This window comes from Oryx dammah, unplaced genomic scaffold (assembly GCF_014754425.2).
Source record: "Oryx dammah isolate SB20612 unplaced genomic scaffold, SCBI_Odam_1.1 HiC_scaffold_1, whole genome shotgun sequence".
NCBI lineage: Eukaryota > Metazoa > Chordata > Mammalia > Artiodactyla > Bovidae > Oryx > Oryx dammah.
Genome location: NW_024070185.1, coordinates 38,290,725 through 38,309,902, shown reverse-complemented (window position 1 = coordinate 38,309,902; position 19,178 = coordinate 38,290,725). Strand labels below are relative to the sequence as shown.

Below are 19,178 nucleotides of genomic sequence, written 5' to 3'. Positions count from 1 at the left end.
TAATCTGCAATTAATTGAATCCAGATGCAGACCCATGGATATGGAGGGCCAGCTGTAAAGTTGTGTGTGTATTTTCTACTGTGGGGGATAGGTACCCCTAACCCTCATGTTGTATGAGTCAACTGTATTCCGTTTTGTGTGCATGTATGTACATATACCAGATTTTCTCTATCCATTCATCCATCAGTGAACACTTAAGTGTCTCCATATTTTGGCTTCTATAAACAGTGCTGCATTGAACATGGAGTTATGTAGCTGTACACATTTATATTGCCATTGAACATGGAGATGTGTGGCTGTACACATTTACATTGCTGTTGAACATGGAGATGTGTGGCTGTACACATTTACATTGCCATCAGGAGTGCATAAGGGTTCCTTTTTCTCCCACTGTCCCAACACTTAAGTATTTCTTGTCTTTTTGATAATAGCCATTCTGACAGGTGTGAGGTAACATCTCATTGTGGTTTTGATGTGCGTTTCTCTGATATTAGTGGTGTTGAGCATCTTTTCAGGTACTTTTTGGGCATCCTTATGTGTTCTTTAGAGAAATGTCTGTTCAGATCATCTGCCCATTTTTTTAATCAATTTTTTTGCTATTAAATACATGAGTTCTTTATATATGTTGAATATAACCTTTTGTCAAATATGTGATCTGCAAATATTTTCTCCCATTCAGTAGACTCCCTTTTCATTTTGTTGACATATGTTTTGGATTTAAATTTATTTCCTAAAAATAAACATGTTAGAACTGGAAGGTAATTCATTTCTGAATATCAGCTTTAATTAGTATTTGGTTAAAGAAAATTTTCTAATAATTTAAGGATTTAAATAATGAAAAGTAGATGGACATTATTAAGGAAGTTATAAGTAGAAAATATAAGTTACATGAAAACATTGCATATGTATTACTGGTAATTGGGAAATACTCTAATGGTGTATTTATATTAGACATTATTTAAGTGCCTTATAAGAACCCCTGTTTGGCATTCTATAATGGCTGTACAAATTTACAGCCACTATACAGTATACACATCTATATACACATCATATATATATATATACACACACTATGTATAACTTAGAGTATACACTGTAAAAATACGGTAGACCACATCTATTAAAATATGTTAGACTATGCCACTCCTCTGCTTAGAACCCTTTAGTAGGACTAGAGTTTTAGGACAAAACCTGCTGAGGTCAACTAGAAAAGCTGGAGAAAAAATAATTTTTTTAATGTGCTTAAAGGCTTTGGAGAGCTAACAAAACAGTAAGGAATTAAGAGGCTAGGGGAGGCCAGAGGCCCAGTGAGCTAAAATGAGCAAACAAGGCTGTATGCAACAACATGGATGAATCTTACAAAAATATTCAGTGGAAACAGCCAGACACAAAAAAGTATGTGCTGTGATTCTATTTTACATAAAGCAGAAGGAAATCTTAAAACCTAGGCAGCTCTGAATTAGAGTTTGTATGAGTGCATGTTTAAGTGTTAATAGTTTAAAGGAAAAGAAAGTGATTACCATGTAAGTCTGGATATTGGTTACTTCTGTGGTTCAGGTGAGGGTATACTGATCAGGAGTGACACTATTGGGAGACTTTTGGGTACTGGTAATTCCTAGCTGAGTGGTAATTTCACAAGTGTTTCCTTTGTGATATTACTATGATGTACATTTTTGGTTTTGGTATTTGTCTTTAATGTATCATAATTCATAATAGGGTTAAAAAATTAAAGACTCTTCCAGTGACTCCCCATATATGAAATGGAGAAAAGTCAAAGATCTCATGGTGGCTTTCAAAGCCTTATAAATCTGGCCTACTGTTTCATCCGTTACCTCCTTTACTACTTCTTCCCTTATTCCACTCCACTCCAGCCGCACAAGTTTCTTTTATCTTTGAACATGCCAGAAATGCTGCTATGACAGGGCCTTTCTGTTGCTCTGTCTCTCTCAGTACTTTCCTCGAGAGGCACCTTCATCATAGGGAAAATAGTTTAATATTACATCCCTCCCCTATACACTCTCCTCTCCATAACTGTTTTATTTTTTTTTTTGTAGCATTTACCAACTTTCTGTGTAATACTGTACAATTTTTTAAACTTGTCAGTCTTTTAACAAATGTAAGGCAGGGATACAGCTGAGGATTTTGGTATGTTTGAATATCTGCAGTATCCCCAGTATCTAGAGCAGCATCTGGTGAATAGTGGGTGCCTGGAAGACTTTTATGGTAGGGATGAATGAATGAATTCCAGTTTAGACAGTAGTCCAAAGAAATAATGTTCATTGCTGTCTTTTGCCATTTTCTATTTGAAGTAATGTATAGTTTTATTATTAAAGTAAATAAAACTCCTACAAAGAAGCAAACATTTCATATTTAGATAGTAGATTATATAGTTTATTTAGGAATTTTAAAAAATCTATAGTATTATATTTTGAACAACTTAATTATATCAGATCATCTAATGTTTACTGTTGTGATAATCCAAAAGTAAAGTGCTGTATTGTAGTGTGCTAAATTTTGTGCTTACTAAACTAGCAGTCATGGTGACCTTTACCTTAGAATTTATGATCTAAGATGCCCTTGATTTGACAAATAAAAACAGACAGGAGAGTTGAATCTATTCTGTGTCTGTATTCAAAATTAAGTAGCATATAAAGCTTAATAATAATATCATTCATTCATTGAAGCTTATTTAACTTGTTGAATTCCAGGCATTATAAAGTGAGTTCAGTTCAATCGCTCAGTCATGTCCGACTCTTTGCGACTCCATGAATCGCAGCACGCCAGGCCTCCCTGTCCATCACCATCTCCTGGAATTCACTCAAACTCATGTCCATCGAGTCGGTGATGCCATCCAGCCATCTCATCCTCTGTCATCCCCTTCTTCTCCTGCCCCCAATCCCTCCAAGCACCAGAGTCTTTTCCAATGAGTCAACCCTTCACATGAGGTGGCCACAGTATTGGAGTTTCAGCTTTAGCAGCATTCCTTACATGTATTGAATATATCTACTCCCACTTAAACTTCAAAACACTCTAAGAGGTAATTTACAGAAAGGAAAACTGAAGCTTGAAAATATCACAAAGTCATTTTTACAAGTGAGTGGTAGATCTGAGATGTAATGTTAGGCTGCCATATGCCATGCTATTATACTATAAAACAAAGGAGTAAAAGAGAATAGTAAGCAAATGACAAATCATTAATCACTTCTAAAGAATGTCGTTGTTGTTCAGCCCCTGAGTCATGTCCAACTCTTCAAGACCCTATGGACTGCAGCACACCAGGCTTCCTTGTCCCTCACCATCTCCTGGAGTTTGCCGAAAATCACATCCATTGAATCAGTGATGCCATCCAACCATCTCATCCTCTGTCACCCTCTTCTCCTTTTCCCTTCAGTCTGTGCCAGCATCAGGGTCTTTTCCAGTGAGTCAGCTGTTTGCATCAAGTAGCCATAGTATTGGAGTTTCAGTTTCAGCACCAGTCCTTCCAAAGAGTATTCAGGGTTGATTTCCTTTAAGATTGACTGGTTTGATCTCCTTGCTTTCCAAGGGACTCTTAAGAGTCTTCTCCAGCACCACAATTCAAAGCATCAATTCTTCAGCACTCAGCCTTCTTTATTGTCCAGCTCTCACATCGGTACATCACTATTGAAAAGACCATAGCCTTGACTGTAGGGACCTTTGTTGGCATAGTGTTGTCTTTGCTTTTTAACATATTGACTAGGTTTGTCATGGCTCTCCTACCAAGGAGCAGTCATCTTCTAATTTCATAGCTGCAATCACCATCTGCAGTGATTTTAGAGCCTAAGAAGAAGAAATATGTCACTGCTTCCACCTTTTCCCCTTCTATTTGCCATGAAGTGATGAGACTGGATGCCATGATCTTAGGTTTTTGTAATATTGAGTTTTAAGCTGACTTTTTCACTCTACTCCTTTACCTTCATCAAGAGGCTGTTTAGTTCCTCTTTGCTTTCTGCCATTAGAGTGGTGTCATCCGCATATCTGAGATTGTTGATATTTCTCCTGACAGTCTTGATTCCAGCTTGTAATTCATCCAGCCTGGCATTTCACATGATGTGCTCTGTGTATAAGTTAAATAAACAGGGTGACAATAAACAGCCTTGTCGTACTCCTTTCTCTATCTCAAACCATTCAGTTATTCCGTACAGGGTTCTAACTGTTACTTCTTGACCCCCATACAGGTTTCTCAAGAGATGAGATAGACCAAATAAAATTGACTAATTCCCATTGATTGGGAAAGTAAAACACTGTGTGCTAAGTGAGAAGAAGAAGAATAGTGAGCAAGTTAGATGCAGTTTCTACCATCAAGAGGTTTACTTTTTAATAGGAAAATTGTCTTCAGTTAATTTGAATTTAGAGATCAGATATCCATCTTTTAGTGTTTTATAAATGAATTAGCACTAGACTGAGCTCATCTGGAAATATTTATTAAACCAGTTAATGAAATGGAGATTTTAAGGGAAAAAAATCCAGATGGTAGTCTTGATGGGATGTTTTCCTATCCAGATGAAACCATATAAAGAACCATATAAAACCTTATGAAATTATGTTTACTGAAGGGGAATTATGTTAATTGAAGTATATTTGGAGAACCCATTTTAAATCTTAACTAAGTCTCTTAATTTTAGCAGCTTCATGGAGTTTGGCCACAAGATGTTATCGATGGAACTTGTGTAGCAGTAAATAACAAGTATCGACTGATGGCATTTGGTTGTGCGAGGTAATAAATGTAGATGCCTGTATTTTACCACTTACTGCCCAAAATAATTTTTTTAAAAAACATAAGATGTTCTTATTAACACACTTAGGAACTTTGTTGTGCCTTTTATAATTTATGAATCAACCTTAATATAAAATGTAAAAGTATTTTAATTGAAGCAAGCAAATATAAAGGGCAGATTTTGGAGATCAGGTGTTTTAATTTGTGAGCTTTTTTTTTAGTGGTAGGAAATTGAATCACAAGTTAAGGGTAAATCAGTTAAAATTTAGGTTCTTTATTTTAAATAACATCAGGAGAGGTTTTATTTATTTTCAGCTGTGCTGGGTCTTCAGTTGCTGTGCAGGATTTTCCCTAGTTGTGGTGAGTGGGGGCCACTGGACTTCTCATTGCAGGTTGTGGAGCACAGGCTCTAGGGGACACAAGTTTCAATAGTTGTGGCATGTGGGCTTGGCTCCTGAGCTCTACAGTTACGGGACATGGGCTTAGTTGCTTAGCAGTGTGTGGAAGCCTCCTGGACTGGAGATCAAACCTGTGTCTCCTGCAGGTGGATTCTTTACCTCTGAGCCACCAGGGAAGCCTCTAATCCTTTCTTTTTGAGACATCAGTGTTGACTTGCCTTTAAATTAGTGAGTGTGCCTTAGTTAACAAGCAAATTTAAAGCTCAATTTGTAAAATCATTTTCTTGCCTTGATTCAAATAATGAAGGTTTTCAAAGTAAAATTGAATGCCAGTTCATTTTTAAAATAGCCTTATGGAAGATTCAGATTTTTCTGTCTCTTCCTCAGTCATTTTGGCAAGTTATATTTTTCTAGGAATTGGTTTCTTTCATATACACTGTCAAATTTATTGACATAGAACTTATAATACCCTTTGTAATTTTCATATTATAAAATAAAAACAAATGGGGAAGTGTGTAATCAAGATAGTCACAGTTTTACAAATAATTATCATATAAGCATCCATCTTTTCACAGCTTGGTCAAGGAATAGAACTTTGCTAGCCAATATAAATTTTATCACTCCTACTTCCTAATCATGTCTCCGAGTCCCTTCCTAACTCATTTTCTCTTAACATAGAACACAATCTTTAATCAAATGCATGGGTAAATTAATGATAAATCCTCAATAAGTTCTAAAACTCATTCATATTCAGACTAACCTAATTGCCACCAAATTTCCTTTATATCTTTGTGTATTTTTACCACAAATGTATTTCACTACTATGTTTTGGACGTTTTTCACAGTATAGAAATGAAATTATACTATTTATATAGATATAGATAGATGGGTGGGTAGAGAGATATGCTGTCCATTTTAAGGTATAGGACAAAAATTCATTTTTAGTACTATATGGTATACTATTATATGAATATACCACAGTTTCTCTTCCCTTTGTCATTGCTGGACATGTGGATGGTTGGCATTTCTTTGCACTTAACAGTCTTATGATGAGCATTGTATATGTCACAAAGACAAGGATATTTCTGGGGTATTTCTATAGGTGAAATCACTAGACTATAGAATATGCATTTGTTTCAGATTATGAGATGACTAAATTATTTACAAAATGGTTGTGTTCTAGTTTACACTCCTATCAGCAGAACATATTTCCATAGTCATGTTTTTTGTATTTGTATTTATCTTTTTACACTGAAAGTCTTTTTGATTTTCACAGTGGTTCTGTACAGGTTTATACAATAGATAACACCACTGGAGCCATGCAGTTGTCTCATAAACTAGAGTTAACAGCAAAACAGTATCCTGGTGAGTCCTCTTTTTTTTTTTCTTTCTTCTTAATTACAGATAATATGTGTAGTGAGTTTTGATTTGAATTAGATGATGGATGCCAAAGGCCAAGTATTATTAAAACATGTAACAGCAATTCTGACTTAAGGATTTCTACTGGAGTCTCCTGGGAGACCTCTTTTATCTCTTCCATTTAGTTTTCTTTACCCTCACTTAGTCGTAGCCTCTATGTTGCTTGTCTGGGCTTTGCTTTAGACTCTTTCCTAATTTCATTGCCTCTATTATTTTATGCCTTCATTTCCATTTAGTCATTCAACAAGTAATTATTGAGTACATACTATAGGCCAGACATTGTTCTAAATGCTGGTACACAATAGTGAATAAAACAAAAAAATCTCTCTCGGAACTCCCTTTGTGACTCTTAGATGAATTCTGTCCACTGGAGTAAGTGTAAAATCTGTTATTACTGGAAATGTTTTTGACTGAAACTAACAGAAAACCCAACTTACTATCCCTTAAACAAATAGTATTTATTCTCTATAATGGCAAGAAATCCAAAGGTAAGCTGCCATTGGCATTCATTTGGCCTTTTCTTTCATGATCACAGGTTAACTTCTAAGGCCCAAGCATTACTTCTTGAGTCAAGAAGAAAGGAGGAAAGAAAGTGTATATATGTTTTCTGGTCAGGAAAGCAGAAACTAGATTGAAATGAGTTTTTGCTGAGAGGATATCTGTTTGTTTCTTCCAGTCACCTGGGAAAACTACGTTAGTCTTGAAGCCTTTGCATTATATTCTCTGTTTGAGATTTTTTTCTCTTTTGAATCCTATAAGTTACACAGATTATAGATGAGCCTGAGGACTGGCTTGTGGTTGCAGATTCTCAGGGAAACTTCTTCATTTTCCATTCAATACCATGGGCAAAAACAGGAAAGTGCTCCTTGCTATTTTTTTTCACCTTCTGTGTGGTAGAGTTTATTTCTCACTCTCCCTTGAACATGGAATTGTATTCTCAGCATTACATGGGTATCTTCTATTCCCCCTCTTGGCCAAGCTCTGAGTTTTATCTTCTGTCCCTCATATGCTGAGAGTTGTCACAGGTGAAAGTCAGGTCTCTAGGTTTTGGCAGAAAAATTCAGGGCAACAGCAGTTTGTACATTCACTTACCTCCCAGTGTTTTTTAATATTTTGAAATATTTAAGTATTCTGTTTAACATTTTACTTGTTGCCGTGTGGAGAGTCAATCCAGCTATCAAATTTGCTATATAGCCAAAAATAGAAATTAGTTTAAGTTTTTATCACTTATTGCATAGCTTTTAAAGGTTGCATTTTTTTTATTTCCTAAAGAGTTTTTGCTGCAGCTGGCAAGAACAGGATGCTGTGTATTCTGATTGTGTTTTCTAGCCCTGTTTCTTTTTTATCCATACTGTGATATCCAGTACGATAGCTATTTAAATGAAACTAAAAGCAAATCAAAACATTTCTTAGTTGCCTCAGTCAGTTTAGTCACTCAGTTGTCTGACTCTTTGCAACCCCGTGGACTGCAGCATGCCCGGCTTCCCAGTGCATCACAACCTCCTGGAGATTGCTCAAACTCATATCCATCAAGTTGGCGGTGCCATCCAGCCATCTCATCTTCCGTCTTCCCCTTCTCCTCTTGCCTTCACTCTTTCCCAACATCAAGGTCTTACCAATAAATCATTTCTTCACATCAGGTGGCCCAAATATTGGAGCTTCAGCATCAGTCCTTCCAATGATATTCAGGACTGATTTCCTTTAGGATTGACTGGTTTGGTCTCCTTGCAGTCCAAGGGACTCTCGAATCTTCTCCAACACCACAAATCAAAAACATCAGTTCTTCAGCACTCATGTTTCTTTATGGTCCAACTTTCACATCCATACATGACTACTGGAATAACCATAGCTTCGACTAGACGGACCTTTGTTAGCAAAGTAATGTTTCTACTTTTTAATATGCTGTCTAGGTTGGTCATAGCTTTTCTTCCAAGGAGCAATCGTCCTTTAATTTCATGGCTGCAGTCACCATCTGCAGAGATTTTGGAGCCCAAGAAAATGAAGTCTGTTGCTATTTCCAGTTTCCCATCTATTTGCCATGAAGTGATGTGACTGGATACCATGATCTTCATTTTTTGAATGTTGGGTGTTAAGCCAGCTTTTTTACTCTCCTCTTTCACTTTCATCAAGAAGCTCTTTAGTTCCTCTATTTTCTGCCATGAGGATGGTGTCATCAGCATATCTGAGGTTATTCTGTTTCTCCTAGCAGTGTTGATTTCAGCTCGTGCCTCATCCAGCCCGGCATCTTGCATGATTTTCTTCATATAAGTTAAATAAGTAGGATGGCAATATGCAGCTTTGATGTACTTCTTTCTCAATTTGGAACCAGTCCATTGTTCCATGGCTGGTTCTAACGGTTGCTTCTTGACCTGCATACAGATTTCTCAGGAGGCAGGTAAGGTGGTCTGGTATTCCCATCTCTCTAAGAATTTTCCACAGTTTGTTGTGATCCATACAGACAAAGGCTTTAAAGTCAGTAAAGCAGAAGTATATGTTTTTCTGGAACTTTCTTGTATTTCTGTGATCCAACGGATGTTGGCAGTTTGATCTTTGGTTCCTCTGCCTTTTTGAAATCCAGCTTGAACATCTGGACATTCTTGGTTCACATACTATAGAAGCCTCACTGGGAGAATTTTGAGCATTACTTTGCTAGCCTGTGAGATGAGTGCAATTGTACAGTAGTTTGGCATTGCCTTTCTTTGGAATTGGAATGAAAATTGACCTTTTCCTGTCCTGTGGCCACAGCTGAGTTTTCCAAATATGCTGGCATGTTGAGTGCCGCACTTTCAAAGCATCATTGTTTAGGATTTGAACTAGCTTAATTGGAATTCAGTCACTTTCACTAGCTTTGTTCATAGTGATGCTTCCTAAGGCGCACTTGACTTCACATTCCAGGATGTCTGGTTCTAGGTGAGTGATCACACCATCGTGGTTATCTGGGTCATGAAGATATTTTGTGTATTGTTGCCACCTCTTCTTAATATCTTCTGTTTCTATTTGTCACTTCCACTGTATAATCGTAAGGGATTTGATTTAGATCATACCTGAATGGCTTAGTGGTTTTCATTACTTTCTTCAATTTAAGTCTGAATTTAGCAATAAGGAGTTCATGATCTGAGCTACAGTCAGCTCCCCATCTTGTTTTTGCTGACTGGATAGAGCTTCTCCATCTTTGGCGGCAAAGAGTCTAATCAGTCTGTTTTCAGTACTGGCCTTCTGGTGATGTCCATGTGTACAGTTGTCTCTTGTGTTGTTAGAAGAGGGTGTTTGCTTGTGACCAGTGCGTTCTCTTGGCAAAACTCTGTTAGCCTTTGCCCTGCTTCATTCTGTAGTCCAAGGTCAAACTTGCCTGTTACTCCAAGTATCTCTTGACTTCCTACTTTTGCATTCCAGTGTCCTATGATGAAAAGGACATCTTTTTTTTTTTTTTTTTTTTGGTGTTAGTTCTAAAAGTTCTTGTAGGTCATCATAGAACCATTCAGCTTCACCTTCTTTGGGATTAGTGATTGGGGGCATAGATTTGGATTACTATGAAATCTCAGTTGCCTCTTTACACCTAAATGTTAAATAGCCTGATGTAGCTTAGTGGCTGTCTGTTAGACCAAGCAAATATAGAATATTTACATCATTACAGGAAGTTCTGCTGATCCCTTCTGTTGATCGTTTGACAACACTGTACTGAATTTTTCAGGTTGTTTCCTTTTCTCAGGTTCTTGGAATGCCATTTCTCCCTTAGTTATCTGCTAACTGCTGCTCTTGTGGTCTTTGTTATGGGAGAGGGCTGCCCTTTTGGATTATGTAACTTGGCTATAAAGCTGCTTAAAATGTTGGGAGGCTTGTGTTGTCCTGCCTCTGGAACAGACATAAGCATCTATGTTTTCTTCTGGCTTCACTGGCTGATTTTTACAGGTGGCAGCACATCAGGAATCCTTACATGATCATCAGCTTCCATTCTGATTCTCAGACTCATGTTGCCCTGAAACCCCTTTTTTTTGTCTTTGCATAAGGATGTGAGACCCCCCAACTCCCTAATCACAGCTAGGTCCCATTCCAACCTTCTGTCCCTATATTTCCAACTGTTTTCGCCTCATCACTTCCCACTCTTCACACCTAGGCTGCCTTAATTGAAGCACTAACTGGTCTCACTTTTTGTTTTTTTTTCTTCTGGCTCCTGGAGATCGTCCTTTCTGTCTTGCAAATTCAACTGTAACAGCAAGTTTGGGGATTATTTTTTACATTTTTCTCATTATGCAAATTATCACAATCGACGTTTACAGTAGGTTACCAGCTAGATAAATTTTCTGTATTCCTGCCACTTGAAAATTAGGTTAACCATCATTACTGTTTTATTGTACATCTCTGTACCTAGATTTTTTTAACATGTGTATAATGCTTGGAAAATATGTACAGCTGTGTGTATGTAGATACAGATACAGATATATATGTTTACTTGTGATAATAGGAATACTGTTTGTAAGCTAAAACACTAGCAGCTTTTTGTGATAGTAAATATACATCTAAACCTTATTTTTTTTCTTGCACATGGAATTGCTTTCATTTTACGAGCTTTGATTTGAGTTTGTATTTTTTTCTTGGTTTGGATTTAAATTTCTCTCCTAGGTGTGTAAAGTATACTAATAAGATATGATGTTGCTTAGATATGTTCCCATTTTTATATACATAAATACCAGTTATTCATATACCTGAATTATGGTGGGGAATGGTAATGTGAGGATTCATACATAGGCAGTGGGGAATGTTAATGTGAGGATTCAAACATAGGCAGAGGGAAAAAGTTCTTACTCTGTTAACCAAGCCTGTCTTTTGTAGGCTAGTATCTGTATACCACCCGTTCGCAGCAGATATATTTACAACAAAAATTTATTAATACTGCAGATGTAAAGAACTGTAATTGTAAAGAAGGTCATACAGATCTTTTTGAATTCCTGATGGGAAGTGCTGGTATGTTTCATTTAACTCTGCAGTAAAGAAACTTGGATTTTACTATGCAATGAAAATTTCCCCTTTAGTAATTATATATAGGATTAGAAGTATTACTAGTTAAAAAAAGATGTAAGCATCTATAGTGCTGAAGCTGGAGTTTACCTACTTAATCCTAATATAAGGTTAAACTAGTTAATCCTAATATAAGGTTAAACTTCAATTTGCTTTAATTTGAGTCCCTTTGATATTACTGAAAAAACATGGAGATCATGGTAAAATATTTTATATTTTGAAACACCTCATACTTTGTAGAGTACTTTGATATTGTATTGAATTATTCAAGGGAAATATTATTCCCATCTTAGAGAAACTGATTTTCCCAAAGCCAAAGAGTTTTTAAGACCACACAGTTGTATCAATAGTTATTTAAGCTAATAGCGGCAAGAAATGCTTCTGGGTTCTTATGAATCACTTGGGTACAGAGTTTGTTCTGCTTAGACCAGGCCCAGGCTGATGATCGTACTAATTTTAAATAGCCCTAAATGAACTGAATTCATCTCATTGAAGCAGACATGCCTTTCTGCTTGTTTCAAGTTGAAGATAGAGGCTGTAAAAAGTACTAAATATGAAGCAGTCGTTTATCCTTAACTTTTCTGTGGTTTCTTAACAGACATTTGGAACAAAACAGGAGCTGTTAAGTTGGTCAGATGGTCTCCTGACAATAGTGTTGTAATAGTGACCTGGGAATATGGAGGCCTTTCCTTATGGAGTGTATTTGGAGCCCAGCTGATTTGTACACTTGGAGGAGATTTTGCGTGAGTCAATAAAGGAATTTTGGACAAAATAACTCCATTTTCTCTGAGACAATACACACACACACACACACACACGCATGCATGCAAACTTTGTCATACAGCTGCCAGTTTGCCTTATTTGACTCTTACCCCAAAACAGTTTATAAGGTTCAGAATTCATTCATTCAGAATGTATCAATTCCTCGTACATCCACCCTCTTTCAGTTGATTGTTCACTCAATAAAAGTGGATTTATTTATCGAACCCCTATTGTGTATGTGATAAATGTTTCATTCAAGGCTAAATCACACATGAATCTATTCAAGTAGCTTATTATCTAATAAGAGCTGTAAACTATATATATAAGTAGCTAGTAGGAAGTGAAAAATTACATTATCTCATTGAGTTAATATAGGTTCTCTGTGGGTTGACAGAAGTGGGTTAATATCTCTACCCGTTTCATATGCTATGCTGAACTTTAGTCCTGACATAATGAACACACCTGCCCAAACTGCATGACCCTGTCAAGAAATTATTTAGTACCTAGAAGACTGTATCTCAGTGACACAGGTATATTGACCAGGAGTCTCATATTTCACACAGTATTGTGTTTCTCTTTCAAAGGAAGAAAATCATTTTTAAAAAAATTAAAGCTAAATGTTATATGCAATTAGAAGATTCTTTTTAATTTTCTCTTCTCTTTCAGTTATAGGTCAGATGGTACCAAAAAAGATCCCCTTAAAATCAACTCTATGGTAAGTTCTTTCTATAAAATATTGATACAGTGTGAAAAACTTGGTTTTTTCCTTCCTTTTTTTCCCTCATACTGACCTAATAAAATTAAAAAGCTCTTCTAGTCTCGTAATACTCTTCTTACACAGTTCCTGCTTTAATGAAAGTGTTATCTTTAACAGTCTGTCTTTAACAGGCTATCTGATTTTCAGTGTGTGATTTTTATTTTGTTTTGATGTGTCCAGCAAGCCCTGTCATCTCTGTGAACACAGTGACTGTTCAGATCAGGCATTTGTTTTTCCAAAACATTACCTGCATTTCTTATGTGACTCAGCACCCACTTCCCATAGCCTCCTTTCTTTTAATGTGAAGTGCTCATTGGGTCTTTTTCCTGGAGGACATGTACATTATTTGAGCATATTTTAAACTTTTTCCGTAGACGTATATCAAAAGAATTGTAGTCCTTGTAATAGTATTTTTACCATCAGTTTTCAACAGCTTCTGTAGAAGGCAGTGAGGTATAACTACCCTTGTCTTTACATAAAAACGTTTTCTTACTATAGCCCTCTCCGTACCATTTTTGTGAAATTAGTGGCTGTGAGGCTTAGGCTTACCGCTACCTTTCTCTCCTGCTCCACAGAGGAAGGCATTTTCTGATCATGGGTTTCTCGAAGAATTTAAACCACCGTGGTTGCCTTGAAACCATGGGCTTCCCAACCTTTCATCACCAAGGATCCCATGTGATGGCTCTACACACCTTCATGGTTTTAAGTTTTCAAACACCGTTTCTGTCACTGCCAATCAATGCTTCTGAATGGAGTGCAGCAACTGGTGTTACCAGCCTCACTAAGCTGATATTTTAATTACAAACTAAGAATCTAAGCATTTTAGTTAACTTGTGCAACTGAAACTTTTCATGGGAAAGCAGAACTTCTGAAATTTTGTAGTAATTCATGGACCTCTCCTCCCCTCATTAGTATTTTCTTGGCCTTGCAGGTTAGGAATTACTACACTTCCCATGATTTTTTTTTTAACTGATTTTAACAATCACTAAATCTAGTTATAGAATATTAAAATTGACTGGGCCTGGTTAATTTCTTTGAGCTCTCTCATTTTATAAAAGAAGAAACTTACACCCTGTGAAACCAAATAGTTTGGCCAAGGTAGTACAACAAAATGGTAGCCAAGCTGCAGTGGAAACCCTAGTCTCATAGTCGCCAGTCCATTGTTCTTTGTTCTGTACAAGATTGTACCTGTTTCAGTGCTTGTTTGTCAAGCTTCAGCTATGTAATGTGGATCTTGTCTCTCTGAGGAAGTTCTTTGTATTTGAGAAGCAGTTAAATTAATAGAGAAGTTACAGATAGCAGTAGGCATTTCTTAGGATTTCTAGCTAGGATTAGTATGTAGTGTTTTCCCTATTCTAGGTGGAAAGCAGTCATGGTTTCTACATCTAAGATGTAGTAGATGCAGGTATGTGATTCTTGTCTGTGGTGTTTGTCATGGTATCTCCAGCCTTCAGAAGTAATTAATAATGCTTATTGTTGGTTATTTGAGAATTTAAATATTTAAAACCAGGAAAAAATAACATTTTCTATTGCTTTGATTTCCTCCCTTTTCTTTTTCTCCCCCACCTCTTTCCCTAAGAGCTGGGGTGCTGAAGGCTATCACCTCTGGGTAATCAGTGGATTTGGTTCTCAAAATACTGAAAATGAGTCTGACTCCAAGAGTATAGTTAAACAGCCTGGTATTCTACTGTTTCAGTTTATCAAGAGTGCACTCACTGTAAACCCTTGTATGGTAAGTTTATTTAATTAAAACTGTTTGGTTTTGTTTTTAATGGCTTTCATGTAGAATATCAGACACAGATATGTCCTTATGACATAGATTTGTTGCATGTACTCCTAAAATTGACATACAATCTTCTTTTGTATATTTTCTGTGATTATTAGGTTTCTTTTTAATTTATATTAAATAATACCCCCAAATTTTATTTCTGAGCAGGATTAGCTTTTGGAGGGGGTAGGCCGCAGGATCTTAGTTCCCTGACCAGGGGTCAGACCTGCGCCCTCTGCAGTAGATGCACTGAGCTGTAACCACTGGACCACCATGGAACTCCCATGCTTTTTTTTTTCTAAGTAGGATCATAAGCAACTTGAGGAAAAACAGTGTTTACAGGTTTACTTTAATAAAATTTAGTGTTAATAGCATTTCCCAAAGTGTTTTCCACCAGGCACATTTTGTGAGAAATATAAATAACAATTACGTAGAATAAGAAAAAGTTCTGTTGTCTTGTGTGAAATAAAGGAGTTAAACAAAGTTGTAGAAATTTCTTTACCATAGGAATCTGGTCTTTGATACACTAATGTGCGTCATGAAAGTCCAGAAGTTGGTATATAGAAAGCAATATTTCCCAAGCTTACTTACCTATGAATTTTTAAGGAAGACCTGCAAGAAAATAAGCCTAGAATCCTGCTTTGGGAAACACTGCCCCAAATTATAACATAAATTCATGTTTATCAGTCTGAAGTAAGATATTAATATGCTATTTATTTGTAAGAATATTTCTATGTAAGAATAGTATATGTTACATGATAGAAATGCATATCTTAGTATCTGCCATCAATGGGTTTTTAAATATATGGTGCAACCAGTTTCTAATTAAAATTTACAACACACTGAAAAAGAATGAAAATTCTGTGGATCTCAGACCTTATTACTGTAGTTGAATAATAAGAAAAACAAGAGTAGAGAATTTCTTCCTCTGCTCCCTCATCCAAAATAATAATATAAAAGCACCCCAAGTTTTATGTCAAGATGATGTTTGGACTACAGTGGGAACATGAGGGGTTGGGGTGCTGATCTGTCAAATTTATAAAAAATAGTGAGTGAATAATCTTACATTTGAAAACACTGGCCTTTCACAGAAGTAGAAACTTTTTGTCTAAATGTCTTCAGAGACTGGCACACTCCTTGGTAAGCATTCACCAAGCAATTATTGAATTGTTCTGAACCAGGACCACAGATGTAGGCTACTCTTCCTCCTCCCCATGATTTAAAAGATCCTCCAGAATCCAGTTATCCCTGTGTCTAATCCACTCCTTGCCATGTGGGCACATCGGTGAGCATATACACAAAGTGACCAGACATGTTTTCTTATCACCATTCATGAGATACTTTATATAAAACTACTTTGTAAATTGTAGACATTGAGTAGTTTTATTCAGTTTTCAGATGGAAAATCTCTCATAGCATTGCCGTTTTGAAGTAGTTACGAAAGATACTGCTATAGCAGTTATAACCCTGGGCATGTTTTGGAATCTATATGATAAACTTTACTAAAGATTTTTTTTACACTGGGAAGAAATCATTAAAATGTTGCCTGTTAGTCTTAAGTGTAACAGTGTGAGCAATTTTTATGTAGTCTTGTCCTCTGTGAGGAAAATCAATGCTGAAATGTATGGTATATTCCCAGCAATAAAACTAAATTGACATTTTACTTACTTTCCCCCACCTTACTTGTTTTTATTTGCTTTCCTTCCCTCTGCTTCCTTCTCCCTCATCTAGAGTAACCAAGAGCAAGTGTTGCTTCAGGGGGAGGATCGATTGTACTTGAACTGTGGAGAGGCCTCGCAGAGCCAGAATCCCAGGAGTTCTTCAGCTCACTCTGAGCACAAAGCCCGTCGGGAAAAGAGCCCATTTGCAGGTGGCGGCTTAGAGTCTCAGAGTTTAAGCACTTTACTTGGTCATCGGCATTGGCATGTAGTACAGGTGAGTCTTCAGATGCTGTTGACTAGTGACTTTGTCCTTGCTAAGACAGCACCTGAAACAGATTTTTAAGCAATTCATTTGGTGCTTTAGAGAACTGAGGAACTTCCTAACCTTTTTTGACTGTCACGTCTCCTGCTTTTCTGTGCTCTTGTCTTCTCCTTTCTTTCCCCCAGTCCATTAGTAAGTGAATAGTTTGAAAAACTAGAAGTTTATGCTTTGCCCTTTTACTGTGCAGGACTGTCAGCCTTCTTTTGGTGTAAATTTAGCTCTAGATTTGCAGAGGCAGAAGTGTGGTAATTTCATGAAAAGTGACACTGTCCAGATGATCTTATAGTCCTCATGGGTACACATTGAGGTTAATTGTCTGACTTTGGACCCAAGTTGAAGACTTGTGATTAGTCTAGAACATTATTGTTAAAATTTTTATTATTACTTGGTCTTGCTCCAGATTATTTACTCATTCTGATAAAACTTTCAAATTAGTAGTTTCTTTTAGTAATTCTGATCAGTTGACATTTAATATAGAAATTCTGAGTTTTGAAAACAAAATTAATTTGGACAAATTAGTAAGTTGAAGTTTCTTGAAAGAAACTTTCATACATATTTCAGAGTCCTGAGTGTTTTCGTCCCAGTTTTGTCACCAAAGTGTCTTAGATACATCAGAGTCTGCTCTTGAGTTTCTTTTAGTCATTGTCTGTTTCCACAATTCTTTGTCTTCTACATTCTATACTTTTACCTAGCTTACTTCACCTCCCGTGTTATTTTCAATTGACTTTGAGTGAAGATAATGAGAGATAGAAGAATGGTCTCTGTGTGAAAAATTAAAGGAAGAATATCTCCTACATTGACATGTGGTATACACTAAAAGAAAATGTATTTAACTTACATTGATAAATTCATAAAATCAAACAATGTGCATACCATTTTATAATTAGTAACAGTTATTAAATAAAACTGCATCAGCTACTTCCTTGACTAAAATTTTCCACTGCTCCCTTCTCTCCTATAGCCATTTCTCTGCTATTTTCATTCCCCCATACTTTGAACTATTCATTCTACACTGACCTAGCATGAATGCCAGTTCTGCCTAGCCAGGTCTGTGTTGCCAGAGAGCCAAGTAGAGCAGAGGATCGAAGAAGGTAGGTCTGGAACTCAAAAATCCATCAGGCAATAACAAAAATGGAATTTCCTTCCAGCTCAAAAATTCAGTGATTCTGTGATTCATAGCCATCTATGAAGTATCCTGTGTTAGAAGCATATAACACTGCTTTTACAACTTCAGACAAATAGGTACTAGCAAGATTCTTCTGTCATTCTGTTCTTTAGATATCTAAAATACTCAGAAAGATAAACTTAACTCTAGCTTTACCTAATGGTTTCCATTTCCTTAAAGCTAATAAAAATAATGCTAGAGTTGTTGTAGTCCCCCCAAATTAAGTTATAATGGACTCATAGAATTTTTAGAGCTGGAAGGACCTTAGCAATCATGTAGTCCAACTAGATTTTATACATGAGGAAATTGAAGCTCAGGGAAGTTAGGTGACTTGCCCAAGGTCACACAGCAGAATAGTGGCAGACTTGATCCTTGCCATGATACAGATTAAGGGAATAATAGAACCTGTCTTAAAACCTAGGTACTAAATGTTGAAGCATATAATATACTGCTGACTTAGATCTAGTAATAAAACCTAGCATGTGCCTACTTGGCACTGTTTTTACTTTGAGTCGCCCTATGCTTTGTTTGCTGGTAATCTAGCCACAAGAGTCAATGCAGTGTTTTGGTGGTGTGTGTTTGGTAGTGTGGTTTTACAGTGTCCATATAATGTTAATGCTTTACCTTCCAGACATTTTAGCCTTTAGTAAGTATTCCCTGAAGAAACATGGGTGCCTGTTTAATTCCGCCTTCAGCACATACTCTTGTCCAGGAGAGTGCCTGCATCCTTCATCAAAATGGCTTTGTTTGCGTGATTAATACTTTGTATGCTTCTTGTACAGCTTAGAGTTCATCAGATGAGCTCAACTAATCCTGCTTGCTCTGTCTGTTCCCCATCTAGACTACTAGGTTTTTTGTTTGTTTGTTTAAGCTTTCTACCTTATATTCATTAGTTTCCTGGTCAGAAGATTCTAAGTTAATTATGTTTTCTCCTTTAACAAAAATAACACAAATGCACACTTGTCAGAAGCAGGGTAATGTATCAGGCACTTTGTTAAGTCAACGAAGAGGATTGTAAAGGCTATTTAATTTATAAATGATTTGCTCTCATTCCTACAATGTGAATCAAATGTTCCAGGTATTTGGCACAGATCAGATCTCCTAGGATGATGGTTTTCACAATCTCACCAGATACAGACAGAAATAAATCTGAGGAGAAGACAGGGTTTTAGCAG

General features: G+C 36.6%; 1 protein-coding gene across 3 annotated transcripts in view; it reads left to right on the top strand.

The window, feature by feature from the left end:
* LOC120864550 (guanine nucleotide exchange factor subunit RIC1) overlaps positions 1-19,178 on the top strand; it is a 140,802-nt gene that overhangs the window by 97,533 nt on the left and 24,091 nt on the right. For all 3 annotated transcript variants that reach the window (XM_040241677.1, XM_040241633.1, XM_040241747.1), the window contains 6 exons: positions 4,644-4,735; positions 6,410-6,498; positions 12,167-12,311; positions 12,997-13,045; positions 14,667-14,819; positions 16,587-16,790. In XM_040241677.1, coding sequence (XP_040097611.1) covers positions 4,644-4,735; positions 6,410-6,498; positions 12,167-12,311; positions 12,997-13,045; positions 14,667-14,819; positions 16,587-16,790 — 732 coding nt within the window. The remainder of the gene's footprint in view (positions 1-4,643; positions 4,736-6,409; positions 6,499-12,166; positions 12,312-12,996; positions 13,046-14,666; positions 14,820-16,586; positions 16,791-19,178) is intronic.